At 40.8% G+C, this 17,052-nt stretch overlaps 1 protein-coding gene across 1 annotated transcript in view; it reads left to right on the forward strand.

The window, feature by feature from the left end:
• Cry1 (cryptochrome circadian regulator 1) overlaps window positions 1-17,052 on the forward strand; it is a 49,808-nt gene that overhangs the window by 16,823 nt on the left and 15,933 nt on the right. The window contains exons 2-3 of the mRNA XM_038314736.1: window positions 10,633-10,741; window positions 16,874-17,016. Of these exons, the coding sequence (XP_038170664.1) occupies window positions 10,633-10,741; window positions 16,874-17,016 (252 nt within the window). The remainder of the gene's footprint in view (window positions 1-10,632; window positions 10,742-16,873; window positions 17,017-17,052) is intronic.

A 17,052-nucleotide genomic window follows, 5' to 3' on the forward strand; every position in this document is an offset into this window, starting at 1 on the left:
CTCACTGAACCTGCAGCTCACCAGTCGGGTTAGACAGGGTGATCCTTGTGTTCCCTGCTCCACAGCACTGGGACTGCAGACTTAGGTCTTCATGACTGCTGAGTGAGCCATCTCCCACAGGCCCTTAAGTTTTTAATTTATTTGCATAAAATTTCTTCATAGTATCTTTTAATTTAAAGCCACCTGTATCTGAGATTATGCCTTTTTTTCTTAATATTGCTTATTTTGCCCTCTCTTATTTTCTTAATTACTTTTACCATAAGTTTATTATTTTGTTTTGTTTTTCTTTTCTTTCTTTCTTTCTTTTTTTTGACAAGGTGCCCTCGAACTCATAGTAACTGTCCTGCCTCAGCTGCCCAAGTTCTGGGATTATAGGCATGAGCCACCATACTTTTTATATTACTTTTGTTTTACTATTTATATTGTTTCTTCATATGATAACTTTGACCTTTTTTCTATTTTTATAAATTTGTATTCTATTTTCACATCTTTATAATTTCCTTTTTCTACTTTTTAAGGGATTCCTGGTGTTTTTCTAATGTAATTTAAAATCTTTTCTAGTTATCATTTAAACTGATATATTTCTTTCCTTCTGCTGTGATGTAGACATTGGGTTATGTGTTCCCCCCAAAAGTTCCATGGCTGCAGACTTAGTCCACACACAGGTGCTGTTGTGGGGGGAGCCTTTGGGGGTAGCGTCTATAGGAAGTCCTGGGAGGGGGCGACTGTAGGGCCACACCCATGTTTTCATCCTTTCTGACTCCCAGCTCTGACTCATGGTCCTCTACACTCCCACCACGGTCCATAGCGCAGAGGCCCAAACATTAGTGCTGTCCCTCCAAGACTGTGATCTAAATACACCGCTTCTCTTTACAAAGTTAGTTGTCGAGGACATTTGCTGTGGTGAGGTAAGACTGACCAATACATCACCACTTATGGTACAGTCAACACGTTTTAGGTGTATCTTCGTTGTTTTTCAGATCTAGGCCTTTTCTAAATTACCACCACATCCTCCTCTCCATATCTTGCTTCATTTTCTATATTGATTTTATTTCTTCTAGTTCTTCCCTTCCCCAAACACCTTCATAAATCTTTCTCTGTTACCTTGCTTGAGATTCATGTGTTTCTTAATTAGTACCTTTCATGAGCTCCAAAAAGTTCTCAATTATTTTCAGATCTCTTATTTGCAAATCAAGTGATTCTCCTCTATTTTGTGATCGATCTTTTCTTTGTGTGGAACTTTTGATGGGATTTCTCTGTAGCATGTATTGAAGTTAGGAATTTGATAAGATATGTTATTTGTGCATGCATGTTTGTGGAAGGGAGAGGTCTTGTGTGTTGATGTTTGGGGCATCACAGAGAGGCATAGGTAGACTTTAGCATTCTAGATTACTACGAACCTGTTACTATTAATGCAATGCTTGAAGTGTTTTCTAAGATATAAATTCCTTGAATTTTCTTTCTTTTTTAAAAGATATATTTGTTACGTATACAGTGTTCTGTTTGCATGTATGCCTGCAGGCCAGAAGAGGGCACCAGACCTCATTATAGATGGTTGTGAGCCACCAAGTAGTTGTTGGGAATTGAACTTGGGACCTCTGGAAGAGCAGTCAATGCTCTTAACCTCTGAACCATCTCACCAGCCCAATTTCTTAAATTTTCAATCCAATAACACATTCTCAGGGCAAATATTTGTCAATATAACTTATTTTGAATTATTTTAGATGACGGAAGTTCTTCACTCTCCCTTTACCTTACACCTCTGTGGCTTAGGTGTTGAACTGTTGGTCTCTGATGTGCTTTTATACATGGATTAGTTCATTGTTGGATTGATAAGTTGATGGCATTATTGGAAAGTAGTAGAAGCTAGGGCACGTGGTCTGGTTGGAAGAAGGACGTCATGGAGTAGGGGTGGGATGTGCCCTGAAAAGACAGTTCTTTTCCTGGTGTCTTCCTTCTTTCTGCCTCATTTTGCTTCACCTCATGCTGCCTACCATGATGTTCTAGCTTAGGCAAGGTGCCTGTGGACTGAACTCTGTGGAACTGTGGCCCAAATGCAGCCTTCATATCCTAAGTTGTTTTTTGACGGTATTTTATCACAGAAAGAAAAAGTGAACTGATACAGTGCCCATCTTCCTCGAGGGGAAAAGAAAACTGTTGTAGTCATCTTATGTCCTTAAAGCTGTCAGGTCAGTCTTTCTGATGTATTAGAGAGATAAAGACAACACACTGGCTAAGCCAGCTAAAATTATATGAGTGCTGTGGGACAGTGGTCCTCTACCTGTAAAGATTTGTCTCTTGTACTTGTTTAATAAAATGTTGATTGGCCAGGAGCCAGGCAGGAAGTCTAGGTGGGGAGACCAGAACAAGACAATTCTGGGAAGAGGAAAGGCTCAGCAGCAGTTGTCACCCAGACACAGAGGAAGCAGGATGAGAATGCCTTACTGATAAAAGGTACCAAGACTTGGCTAACACGGACTAGAATTGTGGGTTAATGTAAGATATAAGAGTTAATAAGAAGCTTGAACTGATAGGCCAGCCAGTTTATAATTAATGCAGGCCTCTGTGTTTCTTTGGGACTAAACAGCTGCGGGACCAGGCAGGACAGAAACCTCTGTCAGCATATGAGTTTTTAATTTACCAATGACGAAGAACAAGCTTGCGCCTCAGAGTCTCTTGGTGCCTATACTCAGGGATTTGGCATTTTTAAAGCCAAAAACCACATGACCATAATTATATCAGAGTTAGATGAGAGTCAGAGTAACCTTGATACGTTCATGTCTGGCAGAACATAGCAAGTACTTTAGATATCAAATGACAATACCTTCTTTAGTTCATATAAAGTTCTTTTAGTTTCATATACCTTCTTTAGTTATTTTGGTTTGCATGAATTATTTTGGTTAATACATTTGGACCCTGGCCAAAGTCACAGAAACCTCAGGTTGCTGCCTAGGTCTAGAGCTGTCTGGGTGGACACAGATGGAGTCAGGGTACGATGTCCTTGCCTCAGTCTCTTCTGTGTTAGTGCATGCTCTATAGAAGTGGTGCTGTGCAAGCAGAGAGCATAGCTTTGGAGTCAGGCACATCCATAGTAAATTCTTTTTTTGATTCTTTTTTTTTTTTTTGGTTGTAAACTTAGCTTTTAACTGCTGGGCCATCTTTCCATTCCTTAAATTCTTTTTTTTCCAGCCAATTTTTTTAACATTTCTTTGTGTGTACACACACATGCACATATACACATGCATACACTGCATAGCCTGTGTTAGGAGACCAGACGATAACTTAGGAGAATGAGGACACCTGGAAAAGAACTGTCTTTTCAGGCACATCTCCCCCATACCCTGCAATCTATGGTATATTTCTTCCAACTAGGCCACATTTCCTAGTTTCTACCACTTCCCAACAATTCCATCAACTTATGAATCTATCAATGAACTAATCCATTTATAAAAGCACATCATGTTCGTTTTATTTGTTTGTTTATTTTGGATTTTCATGACAGGGTTTCTCTGTGTAACAGTCCTGGATGTCCTAGAACTCACTTTGTAAACCAGGCTGGTCTCGAACTCACAGAGAGCCACCTGCCTCTGTCTCCTGAGAACTGGGATTAAAGGCGTGCGCCACCACCACCAACTCCACACATGGTGTTCTAATGGCCTTTCAACTGTGTCACAATCCATTGTCTCCTTCTCCCATGTGGATCCCAGGGGTTGAACTCAGGTCCTCAGGCTTGGTAGCAAGTGCTGCTACCCACTGAGACATCTCACTAGCCCCAAACTAAAGTTTTTATTTCATTTCATAGCTGAGATTGGAAAACATACATGATGAGTTTCCAAATTTGTAGTTACTTAATGGGATATTTTATAGGGTTGTATGACTAGAACTTAGCAAAATAGACATGGAACAAATATTCCCTCCCTGCCATACCTCTCCACTGACTACTGAGTCAAGCCTTTAAAATCCTTCTCATTACTTAATGTTTGATGATTAATTAGGTAGCTATGTATGGTACTTCTACTATATGTCAGGAATTATCTGGACATTGGAAAGTGGTAAACCTGGCCTTTGTTGAAATCCAGGTTTTTCTTTCTCTTTCTCTGCCTCTATTACTGTATTGATACTAAAAGGTTCTCCTCAACCATCACTAGATTCTTGAAATTTTAATATCAAAAGCTTCAGACTTTAATAAATCTTTCTTAAAGCTCCAGGGAATCGCGTCACCAATAATGATAGTGCTCATCCTGTTTAAGATGCCAGTGATACAACTGCATCAATCTGGTGTTGCGGCTTTTGAACTTAAAATTGTTATGTAATGTCTTTGTTCAGTCAAGGTTTCACTACGTTTCCAGGCCCTGAATTTAAATTCTGTCAGTAGCCTGTATGCCACCTTCGCGAGTGTGCGCCTGTGTGCCTGTGTGCCACCATCGCGTGTGTGTGCCTGTGTGCCACCATCACGTGTGTGCGCCTGTGTGCCACCATCGCGAGTGTGCGCCTGTGTGCCACCATCGCGAGTGTGCGCCTGTGTGCCACCATCGCGAGTGTGCGCCTGTGTGCCACCATCGCGAGTGTGCGCCTGTGTGCCACCATCGCAAGTGTGCGCCTGTGTGCCACCATCGCGAGTGTGCGCCTGTGTGCCACCATCGCGAGTGTGCGCCTGTGTGCCACCATCGCGAGTGTGCGCCTGTGTGCCACCATCGCGAGTGTGCGCCTGTGTGCCACCATCGCGTGTGTGCGCCTGTGTGCCACCATCACGTGTGCACCAGTGTGCCACCATCGCGAGTGTGCGCCTGTGTGCCACCATCGCGAGTGTGCGCCTGTGTGCCACCTTCGCGAGTGTGCACTGCAGGCCTGGCCTTCTGATTTTCATTCATTACTTTAATTTCTTCACTTTTGATGTTTGAGAACTGAACCTGGAGCCTGAGCGTGTTGTTCCCCTGTTGCTGTGTGGCCATAGTCGTCTTGGTCGCCTGACCACACACCAACGCCCTGTTCTGCCTCTGTTGACCTCTTTGTAGGAAGGTCTGAAAGGGGTAGCTATAAATAGTTTTGTTTTAAGATTTTAATCAGGGCATTTAAAAGTATTTGTTATAAAAATAGCTTTGGGTTCTTATAAGAGTCTGTGGATGTGTGCTCTTAATTCTGAGCCTAACAAGGGCAGAACTCACCTGCATGATACATTTTATCTATATTAGGTACTTAAGTGTTATCCTTGGGGAATCAACCTTCATAATATGTATTTTTGGACAGACTAAATGAAAGCACTAGTTTATTAGAAAGCTCTGAAAATGGAGCATATAAAAACCTTATTCCATACTTAGAGATGCAAATTATGATTTTTTTTAATTTTTTCTATATTGAACTTTCATTTCATATGTAGAGGAGATGTTTATATTCTGTAAGGTCAACACTATGGTTTTGTTTAGGAGTTCTAAGAGTAGTTTGTACTGACAAGTGTGTAATACAGTGTGGAAACACCAATGTTAGCAGATGGCTTTGTACTGGGTGCACACGTGACTTCATAATGCCTTGTTTTCAGCAGCAGTGGGGTTATGTTTATCTTGCCCTTGCTTTTTTCAGACTATTTTATAGACAGAACTAGAAATACTAGTTATATAAGCTATTCTAGCACAGACTAGAAAGTAGGTCATTGTGATGGGAGTATGCTAAACCACCCACTGGTTGCTATAGCAATGACCTACTTTAGAAACTATTTCTGTTGATTCATGTTGAAATCATCTTTTGGAAGTGGCATAAGGACGTTACTACATGTACGCTTCTATAGTAGTAAAAGGTAGTGGTTTTTAGAGGGAAAATTCCTTAAAACATTTAAAACAAGGAGGTGCATTATTGTCTCTTTATTTCAGAGTGGTTCATTCAGTGTTATAGTTAAGTTGTGCCTTTGTACAGTGAAGGGTTGTAGTGAGTTTACTAACAGTTGGCCTATTTAAAAACCAGTCTATTTTCAACCAGATCTTCCAGTGGGAGCACATGGCTGCAGTATATGTCAAATTTGTCTGCTCGGTGTTCAGTGCTGTTTTAAGGCACTTATCTTTATAATGTAGGAGTGTTTAAATAATGTGTTCTGTGGAGCACACAGTCTGAACTCTTGAGTAATCCTGTTCCAAGCTAAGGACAAAGGGTTATTTTATGTAGTTTTCAAATACTGGTTTTCATTTATCACGAAAGAGAAACTGTTCTATTCAGTGACTTGTTGCTATGAATCTACACTGTTTATGGTTTATTTTTATATAGCACCACCACAGACTTACAGGCTCAGAGATCAGTCGATTTGAGTTTTAATTGTATCGTCCTTTTTTAACAAATAGGTATTTGTATAGCAGTGACTTTGTCACTGGGGAAGATAAAACCTTGGTTCACAGTCACATTCATGTGGAGTTACACATTCAGTGAGATTCTGTATAGGCCTGGCGTCCAACTAATTTATTCTTCCCTGTTGCCATTCCCAAGTGTTTATCTATGTATATACATGGGGTTTGTTTTCAGAAATAGATATTACTCTCCTTTTTCTCTCTTTTCCTTTAAGGCAGGTCAGACAGACTGCCTATGTAGCCCTTGGCCTTGGGATCCTTCTACTTCATTTCTTGAGTATTGGAATTACAAGTGTATGCCTCCCTGCCCATCTTCAGAATAGAAACTATTCTAAAGGGAAAGTAACAATGACTTTCATTTAATTTATATCAGCCATGTGCTACCAGTTGGTTTTATATATTTCTAATCCTCTCAGGACCTGTGTAAAACAGCTGTACTGGCATCTTATCCTACTTCCAGTCTTCTCAGTAGACTGCAAGACATGAGGTGATGGCATTTGCCAGGTACATAAAATAAAACCTCGGTTAGGGAAGCCACGGCATGAAAAATTAGATACAGGAGATGCACAGAAAAGAGGTGTGTGTGTGTGTGTGTGTGTGTGTGTGTGTGTGTGTACATATACATGTTTGCATGCAGGTTTTTCTGCTAAAATGAATGATTTGAACTTTGCTTGTGATGAAATACATTCTTCTGGACAGTTGAGAGAGGAGAGAAAGTGACTTCAGCTCTAAGACTTCAGACTTTGTATAAACTTGAGATGGGAATTGGCAAAAATCCTTCAGAGTGAGGAAAGATATCACATGTTCAAGAGAACAATTGTGTACAGAAGAGTAGTAGCTTGGTTTAGTGCATACAGTAGTGGCGTGGGATAGAAGATGAACCTGGAGCCATTGGATGGTGACTGAGAACATACTTTGCTTTTTATTGGATAAAAAATGAGTCCCAAAGACCTTTGTACAAGAATCTGTGCCTCAAAGCGATCTGATAATGTGTACTGAGATGGATTATGATGGCAGAGATTGTTGGTAGGCAGGGCTATTTTAAGACCGCAATAAATACAAGCAAGAGATAAAACTACCATTATTGTAGTAAAAATAGAACACCAAGTATTCAGTAACACATAATAATGTTCACCATGTAACAGACACTGTTCTAAGAGCCTCACATATGGTAATTTACTCAGCTTCCACAAAAATTCCCATGTGTGTCCTATTATACTCCAATTTTATAGACAAGGAAATTCAGGATTTTCTGCAGGTGATTAGTATATAATACATACTGCTAGATTTGTGAAGAATATGGAACATCTGTGCAATGCATGCTGAGAAACGTGAAATTACCTCTTGCTCTCTAAAGGTGTTTAGCACCAGTAAGCCAGGTACAGGAGATCAGGTCTCACCCTTCCTACCCCGAAGGAATGTGTGCTGGAATCAATTTTGATATTAGTGCATTTTTATCTCTACTCAAACTCCATTTCTCAAGGGTAGATATAATAAATACCCTGGTAAGTAATGTTTCAGTTACTTCCTTATGTACAACTAAACATAAATTGATACATATAAGTTTTATTTAACCAAAGAAATACACATATAGTTTTTTCTGTATTTGTGGTATATACATGTTTATCATTTTCATATGAGTGTATGAATATGAATTCACATGCATGATGTTAATCTAGACTCGATTGTTTATTTTATGAGTTAATTATATCCTTTTGGTATTTTTCTTTCTTTTCCCACCTTGCTTGTTATAGATATGTTCCCATCATTACATTCCGTATGAAGAATACTTACTTCCAGTTTTGGTAGAAAGTGTGGGCTCAGTGATACAGCAAAGATTTAGAGATCCCCTCTGCCTTGGATTGTCTCTACGGGATAGTTTGAGCTTTCTGTTGTTTTTACTTAAGCAAACTTCATTCCATTTATTTTATCAAAAAAATCTTTGATGATCTTTATTACATCTAAGATATCTCAAACATACCTTGGGAAGTGGTGAGCTGGAGACGTGGCTCATTAGTAACTTACTGCACAATTATGAGGACCAGAGTTCAGATCCTAGCAACACATAACAAGGTACCCCTCAAATACCAGCCATGCCAGTGCTTCAGGGAGGCAAAAACAGGATTGTTGAGGCTTACTGAATGCCACCAATATAGCAGAGTTAAATGTGAGATCCCATTCAGGGAGAGACCCTGCCTCAAAGGAATAGGAGGAGACTTTGGGGGCGGGCACTGACACTCTCTTCTGCCCTTCATGGGTATGAACAGGCTGTCTACTCACAGAGCCATATACTGCAAATAAATAATCTCTAACCATTGTTGTAAAAATTAAATATCTCTTCTGGGGCTGCAGCTGTATCTGAATTGATAGAGTGCTTGCCTCACATGCTGGATTCAATCTCTAGCACCATATAAAGAAGCCTAGCACTGTGGCACGCACTTAGAATCCCAGCAGCCAGGATCAGAAGTTAGAAGCTATCCTTGACTTCACAACAAGATCAAGGATGGCCTGAACTACACAAGACCACGTCCTCCCAAACTCCAAAACAATCTTGCTAAGAAAACACAAGAAATTGCATGACTACCTGTGAACACTTCTCACTTATTAAATTATGCATATTTGTGAATAATATGAACCTCAGATGTTTTTGTATCACTGCATCTACTAACAGCAATCTTTTCTCAAAATAGTAAGACATGTAGTAGTGCGCAGGGGTGGGGTTCAGGTGTTAGGAAGTAAGTCCAAACCAAGACAGAAAGGGGATAGTTGAAATTTTAAAAAAGGAGAACAATGTTTTATTTCCTGTTTGTTTAACAACACCATGAGACTTGTTAAGATGAAATGATAAGATTATCTTTCATATCTACATGGGTATACCTGTGGATATAGAGAGCTCTCCAAAGTTCTCCAAAGCTATGGGAGGCTGCTAAAGAGGGCATATGTCAGACTAACTAGTCACTTATGTCACTCATGGCTAGTTATAAAATACCAGCAAGACCAAGGTACTGAAGGCAGAGAGTGCACAAAGAGTACAGACAGTCCCCAGTCGGAGCAGTCTTCAGCACAGCGCCGTGTGTGTGACCTTTCAGAGGTAGAAATGTTGTGCTGTGTTGGGATGTTGGCTGCTGGCCGCTGGAGATTGGATCCCATGGCTCCCCTTAGCCCTTGGCTACCGTCCTGTAGCATTTGTTTCTGCCGTGTGTTCTTCCTTTCCGCCTGGCTTCTTCCTCACAGCTGCTTCTCAGTGAGGTTGTAGCTCATGGGGAGGGCAGACAAAAGAAACCTTAACCCGAAGAACATAGAAGGAACAAAGTAGAGACAAACTGAGATCTGCCCAGCTGAGAGGAGCAGAATCTGGTGGAATTAAAGGATAATGAGCTTGGGCTTTCCAGAGTAGGCCTCCCTTTTGGATGTGTCCTGAGAAATGCTGTGTCCTCGCAACAGAAGATGTAGAGTAAGCAGTTTCCCTACTGCTCCAGAATTTTCCCAGGTGTCTGTCATTTGTAAATCTCATTTCTGCTTACTTCGCTGAAGAAGTCTGTGTGATCCCACCCACTCCATGAAACCTTTGTTTCAAATTAACCTAGTATTCTCTATAGTCACGAGTTAATGGCATATGATTTAGCATCTATCTATTCCTTTTTCTTATATTAGAAGCTTTATTAGATTTAGAAAAGGACATTATAGTTTCTCCTAGGTGATTGCAATGTCCTCTAGCAAAGTATTCATTTTCTCTCATTTGCCTGTTTTGTTTTTTGCATCAGGGTCTCCTATAGCCCTGACTGACCGCAAACTTGTTACATAATTGAGGCTGATCTTGAATTTGTGGCTCTAAGGTCATCTCTCAAATGCTCTGTTTACTGCTGTGTAGCACCATACCACACCCCAGATGCTTAAATTATTCAGACATCCAGAGTTACCAAGTAGAGTGTTTCCATTTTTCCCAATAAAAGATATTCTAGATTCCTTAAAGTAACTTTTCCATAAAAAATTTTCATTTTATTAGATTTGAACAATGAAACTAGTTCATTTAATTGCTTTGATGTTTATTTATATATTTTTTATGATTACAAGTTAATTTTTTACTAGATTATTTAGTGAAAATTAGTGATTTAATCAGGACTTGCTTAAAATGTTGGAGATTATGATGTAATAAAAAACTCTTGTCAGTATGGCATCTGAGAATACTGAGTCACCAGTAAATAAAATGATGAGTCCACATTTGCCATTTGTAGAATGTAGTGTTACAATATTTTATACGTTGTAGATACATATTTTAAGGTTTATAATATTTTCTCTCTAGATTTTTGCTTCAGTGTCTTGAGGATCTGGATTCCAATCTACGGAAGCTGAATTCTCGTCTGTTTGTGATTCGTGGACAGCCAGCTGATGTGTTCCCCAGGCTTTTCAAGGTAATTTGAAAATATATGCATGAATAATAATCTTTGCCAGAGCAAATATTTGACAAATAAGACTTTTTTAGCGAAAGCATGTGAGGTAGTATTTTTTTTAAGCTTTTTATTGATTCTTCGTGGATTTTATATCCTGTATCCTGATCCCATTCATCTCCTCATACCTTTGTATGCATCCTCTGCCCTTGCAACCTCCCCCTCAATATAAAATAAGAAAAGTTTTAAAAAAAAAGCTTTCATCATGGAAGCTGGAGTGTGACACAGAAGCCACAGTACCCTTTAGTCCACACAGCTTTACTTGTAAGTGTTCATTGCAATGAAGCCTCTGGTTTCTGTTGCATTATCAATACTGGATCCTCACTGGGACCCTTCGTGGAGATCCTGTTGTTGCCCTGTGTCATGGAGATCCTGCAGCTTTGGATCTGCAGGTCCGGCCCCTTCATGTGCTCCAGCAGTTCACAGATGGGGTGTTTGTTGGGTGGGTCAACTCATAGCTCTGGTTCTGGGCCTGGGTGGTAGCTGGGTTGGTCAGCCCACCAGCTCCCCCTCTTCCCCACCATCAAGGTGAGCTCTCCAGCACTGCCCCGGGCAAACTCATCAGTGCAGCAGGCAGCAAGGGGCCAGGCCAGTTCTCCCGCTCTCTCCTGAACCCACACCACCAGGGCCAGCCAGCTCCAGTGTGTTGCCCTGCTCTCCCCAAGTGCTGCAGCCCGTGAGGACCAGAGCCAGCTCTCTGCTCTCTTGACACCAAGGCTATCACTCCCATGTGCTGCAGGGAGGGGGTTGCTGTGCCAGGACCACATGGGTGGGGCCAGCTCTCCCATGCTCATGTTCTTGAGGCTGGCTCACCAGAGCCCTGTCAACAGGATCAGCCCTACTGTGGTGTCCAAAGGAAATAGTATTTTTAAATAAATAAAAAAAATGTGGCTTTTCTTTATTGACAGTGCTAATATAGTAAAATTAGACATTAGAAAGGTTAAAATGAAAAGTTCCTTTTTGGCCTCAGACTATTAGCTCTCCCCAAAGCAGCACTATTTCCATTTCCTGCATGTGCAAATACAAATACCCTTTGTATGAACAAGAATTTATGTGTGTTTAGACATCCATGTGTCTGTGTTCATTGTTCTCTGCTTTAATAGTCAAATGAGAACATGTTATACACAATCTTCTGTTCTTATTCATATGTTGGAGGACATTTCATGTCAGCTCCTGGTCTTTTATATGATTCTGTAGTAACATGTATGGGTGTGTTAGGTTTCTTCTGCTGGTTTTCTATTGAATGTTTAGTTACTCTTCACAGAGGCCTCTGGCTAACACAGTGTTGCCAGGGAACCTCCTTGTCCACATTTATGTTCCTTTGTGAGGGTTTTTTTTAAAGAGGGCAGTGACAGTTAATCTCCATTGTCACCTTGATGTTTAGAGTCACCTGGGAAATGGGTCTCTGAACGTGACTGGGATGGGATTGTCCTGACTGTTACTCGAGGTGGCCAGACCCACCCACTGTGGGCGACACCATTGCTTAGTGGGGTCCTGGACTGTCACTGGAGGAGGGAGCTGAGAAGCAGCGTGGCTCATCACTCCCTGCACCCTGACGCTGGACTCTGAGCCCCAGGCAGCCGTCCTCAGAGAGTCCCAGCACAGCAACAGAAAAAGAGTTAACACTCACATCTTATCAGTAGTGTCGAATTATAGTGTTGGGGGATTTTGTTTTGACTTGAGTTGGAAGAATCTTCCTAATTTCCTCGTCTTACTGCGGTGAAAACTTCTCAAGGTCTGAAGGAAATTAATGAATTGCCCTAGATCAGACGTTGAGCTGATCTGAGCATCTCAGACAACTCATGTTCCTGCAACCTTAAATTCTTCCCCTCCCTCTTACTACACATAGATTTCTAGCTGTATATCTGCTTATGTTGCAGCTAATTGATACATCTTAATTTTTAAAATGGCTTTTTTCCTGGATTTTCGAGGCAGGGTTTCTCTATGTAGCCCTAGCTGTCCTGGAACTTGCTCTGTAGACCAGGCTGGCCTTGACCTCAGAGATCCATCTGCCTCTGCCTCCCCGGTGCTTGGATTAAAGGTATCTGCAAAAATAGCAATATTTCTAATGCAAAAGAGACGTTGCTTTCCCTGAATGAGAAGGTCTTCAGTGCTGGGAAGTAAATCAGTTTTGCCTAACTTTCCTAGTATGGAAGAAACATTAGTGCTTACCTAATGCAGCAGTCTTAGCTAGGGACTGTTTACCCCTGAAGAATCCTCATTTAGTCTAGGTGTGTGGAAGAGCTCTGACAAGAAAGCAGACTGAAAGTCATGATGCCTCATCCACAGCCACACAAGCAGCAGTGTGTGGGGATAAGCACCTCAGTCCTGTCTCCACATCTACTTGGTAGAAGTGAAATGTCTTCTAAGATTTTGGTATTACAAATACCATAGTTTTTTATTTTGTTTTTAAACAGACTTTTTCTCAGGCCAGTGACTTTTTTGTATTGTATTGTATTTTCCTCACTGGGACGGGAGAGGGTTCAGTGACTGACATACTCACTGCTCTTCCCGAGACCTTGACTTGGTTCCCAGCACCCACATGACAGCTCATGGTCGTCAGTAACTCTGGCTCCAGGAGACCCAGTGCCCTCTTTTGGCCTCTGAGGACACCATGCATCGTGAAGAACTTCATATATGCAGGCAAAATACCCATACACATAAAATAGAAATAAACTTAAATATATAATTTTAAACTTTAATTCTGGATAGAATAGCATCATATTGTTTCATGCTGCCTTACACAGAGTCAGTGAGATGGCTTAGCAGGGAAAGGCACTGTCACCAGATCTGACACTTGAGTTTGGTCTCTGCACCCATGGTGAAAGCAGACTGGCTCCTGCAGCTGTCCTCTGACCTCCATGGCACTGAGACATGCACATGCATCCTCTCACACATCTTAGAATACATTTGATAGTTAATGTAATGCGGGTACAGGATACACAGAGAGAGCCATTACTTATTCTGACTTTTTTATTCAGCTACATAAAAAATAATCTGTATTAAAGTGCCAGTTGTGAAGAACTCGCTTGGGTTTGTTCACATATCATCAGTCAGTTTGGTGTAACTGGTGTTTGTAGAGCAGGGCATTTTTGGAATTACAGAATGAATAGACATGCATTTCTGGTGCACAGAAAACATTCACCTAAGCGGACCACCCTCACTCATAAAATAGATATCAGAAAGTACAGACAATTGAAGTCTCACAAATTTCACTCTCTGAGTCCAATAGAATTAAATTTAAAATAAATAGCAACAGAATACCAAATATGGATAACCGGCCCCAGCAGTACTCGGGAAAGCTCATAGCTTTCTATATTGTTATAGAAATGAAGGAGACAAATAAATAACTTTTTGCCTCAAAGATGGAAAAGGAATAAATCAAGCCAATCACAAAGTAGAGGAAAGGAAACGGTAAAGGACTGGATATGAGTTAAACAAAGCAGCCCTGGGAAGGCATCCGCGCAGGCATCGGCTGTTGTGCCTGCTCTCTGACTCTGCCCAGCACTGTGACATGAGCTGGGCACTGTACACATGTCTCCTTTACTTGTTGCCATGACGTTAGTCTTGCCATGACAGTAGCCACTACTGGTTGTTCTTTTTCAAGGATATTTCAGAGGTGCTTCCTAGAAGAAAATGGTGTGTAAATTAATACATTTAATGTTCAGGGACTGTTACCCCTGGCTTTTCAGTTTTTCTTATGGAGAATGTTCACTAATTCATTCCCAGGGAAGAGATGAGTGATGTGTTGAGGAGTTGAGGAGAAAGAGCTGGGTGAGTATGGTTCAGTCAGTTCCTTTTCTCTTTCACATACATTTTACCCTCCTCTTCTGCATACTGTCTTAGAGCGAGAGCCCATAACCTAAGGCAGGCGCTCCGTATTGTTGGCAGAGTAGGGAATGTTACGTACCACTGTCCACTTCAGTAGTAACTATCAGCAAGCTGATTTCCCTTAAACCTACTGATACTTTCTCCAACTAAACTTTACTGATAATGCTGCTTATATTTTTACCTTTAGCTCTTGACTTATGTGCCTGAACTCAAAAAGCAGAAATAACAGGGAGTATTATTTATTAACTCACCTCAAACACTTAATAGCTAAAATATTATTTCTCAAAAAATACACAGAACTAATTGTAAGATACTCGTTAGGCTAAATGTCTTCATGACTTACACAATGAAGGGTTCTGTTGTTAAATTACAAGGAGCTCTAAGAAACCACACAGTTACAACAGAATCAAGAGGACATCAGCTGCAATGCACAGAAGCACACACGTGGAAGCCGTGATGCTTAGGGTTCACCATGCTCCCCCGTGCTCTCTGCTCACTAAAACACGATGCAGGCTAGGAGAGCAGTGTGTCTGCAGTGTGAGTTGTCTTCACTGGGAGACTCTCAGCTCTCAGTCCTGTGTGTCTGCAGTGTGAGCTGTCTACACTGGGAGACTCTCAGCTCTCAGTCCTGGGGTGCTTTACTGCTAGACTGTACACCTTAGCATGAAATAAACACATAAGCGTGTATACACTATGGTTCCTACTCTCATTCACAGTATATCCTTAAATTTCAAAAATGCCCCATTTGTACTAGCAAATACGAACTAAGGCAATCATGTTAACTGCTGTTGCGTTCCAGACCTTCAAGAAAGGAAAAACTTGTAAATGTGTTGTTTTTCTCCTAGTAGTTTCAAAGACGCCTTTGAACGATAATGAATACGTGCAGCTGGCAGTCACTCTGGGGCGGTGCTGATGGGAACTTAAGGCACAGCAGCCGAGAACATGCCCAGCATCTAAGCTTAAAATGTGCTTGTGTTTAACCCATCGTTTTTCTCTCAAGGACTTATTTCTAGGAAAATATGATAAATGACTAAATACGTCTTAAATGTATGTACTGGGCTAGAGAGGTGGCTCAGCCACTAAGAGAGCTTCCTGCTCTTCCAGCACACTTGACTTCAGATCTCAGCACCCACATCGACAGCTCACAGTGGTCCATAACCCCAGCTCCCGAGGTTCTGATGCCTTCTTCAGCTTCCATGGCACACACGAGCACAAATATACACACTAAAAAAATTAAATTTCTTTATCTGAAAGATTAATTAAAAAAATAAATCTTTATGAAAGGTAATCAATTGCCAAATGTATAATGTACATTGTACCATTGGTGACACCTTTGGTCTGTTCATGTGGTATCATTTAGTCAGTTAAATAACAGAATTATAGGATTTCTATTCCTTTTTGAAGTAAATCAGAATAGATTTTAGAATTCAATAAAAGTTGACTACCATCCTGAGATAATCATTTAATTCCCTTAAGTCAGTCTCCTTATTTATAGCAACTATAAAGACATGTAAGTTACTGATGCAATAGTAGTCAATAGTTGCTGTTTTATTGCTCAGTCCAAGTTTTCTCGTGTCAACTTTTTGTTGTTGTTGCTGTTGTTTTCAAGACAGGGTTTCTCTGAGTAGCTGTCCTGAAACTCACTTTATAGAACAACCTGGCCTAGAACCTGGAAATCTGCCTGCCTCAGCCTACCAAGTGCTGGAACTAAAGGGTGCACCACCACCACCACCCAGTTTGCTGTCAACATTTTAATAGTCAGAAATAAGTCTTTCTAAGCAAAACAGTTCATACCATATCAGCTATCAAAGGCTTTTTAAAGAGAAGTTCTTAGAATCACCAGACATAAGTTCATATGCCTCTGTAAACCTGAACATGTCCCTTTTTAGAAAAAAAATAATAGCTTTATCTGCAATATAGCAAATGGAGGTGGTTTTCATTCAGAAATAAATAAGGCAATAAAAGCAATTGAAATAAATACTACCTAAACACTGTAGTATAGATCTGCTCATGCCTGGCACAGTGCCTAGAGTCTGGTTAGCATATGTTTGTCATATTTTCACATTGACAAATGGGTTATTTTCCGCCCACATTTTTGAAGTTTGGTTTATGTAGATTTTGAGCTTTTCATTATTTGATGTTAGAAGAAGAACATAATTATAAACCATAATGTATTGTTGCCCCCCTCATTATTTGATGTTAGAAGAAGAACATAATTATAAACCATAATGTATTGTCGCCCCCCCCCCCCCTCTCTGGCTTCAGGAATGGAGCATCACTAAACTGTCCATTGAGTATGACTCGGAGCCTTTTGGGAAGGAACGAGATGCAGCTATCAAGAAGCTGGCCACCGAGGCTGGAGTGGAGGTCATCGTGCGCATTTCACACACCCTGTATGACCTGGACAAGTAAGGCGAGCTCCTAGACATTGTTAAGTACTCTGT

This window comes from Arvicola amphibius, chromosome 17, assembly GCF_903992535.2.
Source record: "Arvicola amphibius chromosome 17, mArvAmp1.2, whole genome shotgun sequence".
Taxonomy (NCBI): Eukaryota; Metazoa; Chordata; class Mammalia; order Rodentia; family Cricetidae; genus Arvicola; species Arvicola amphibius.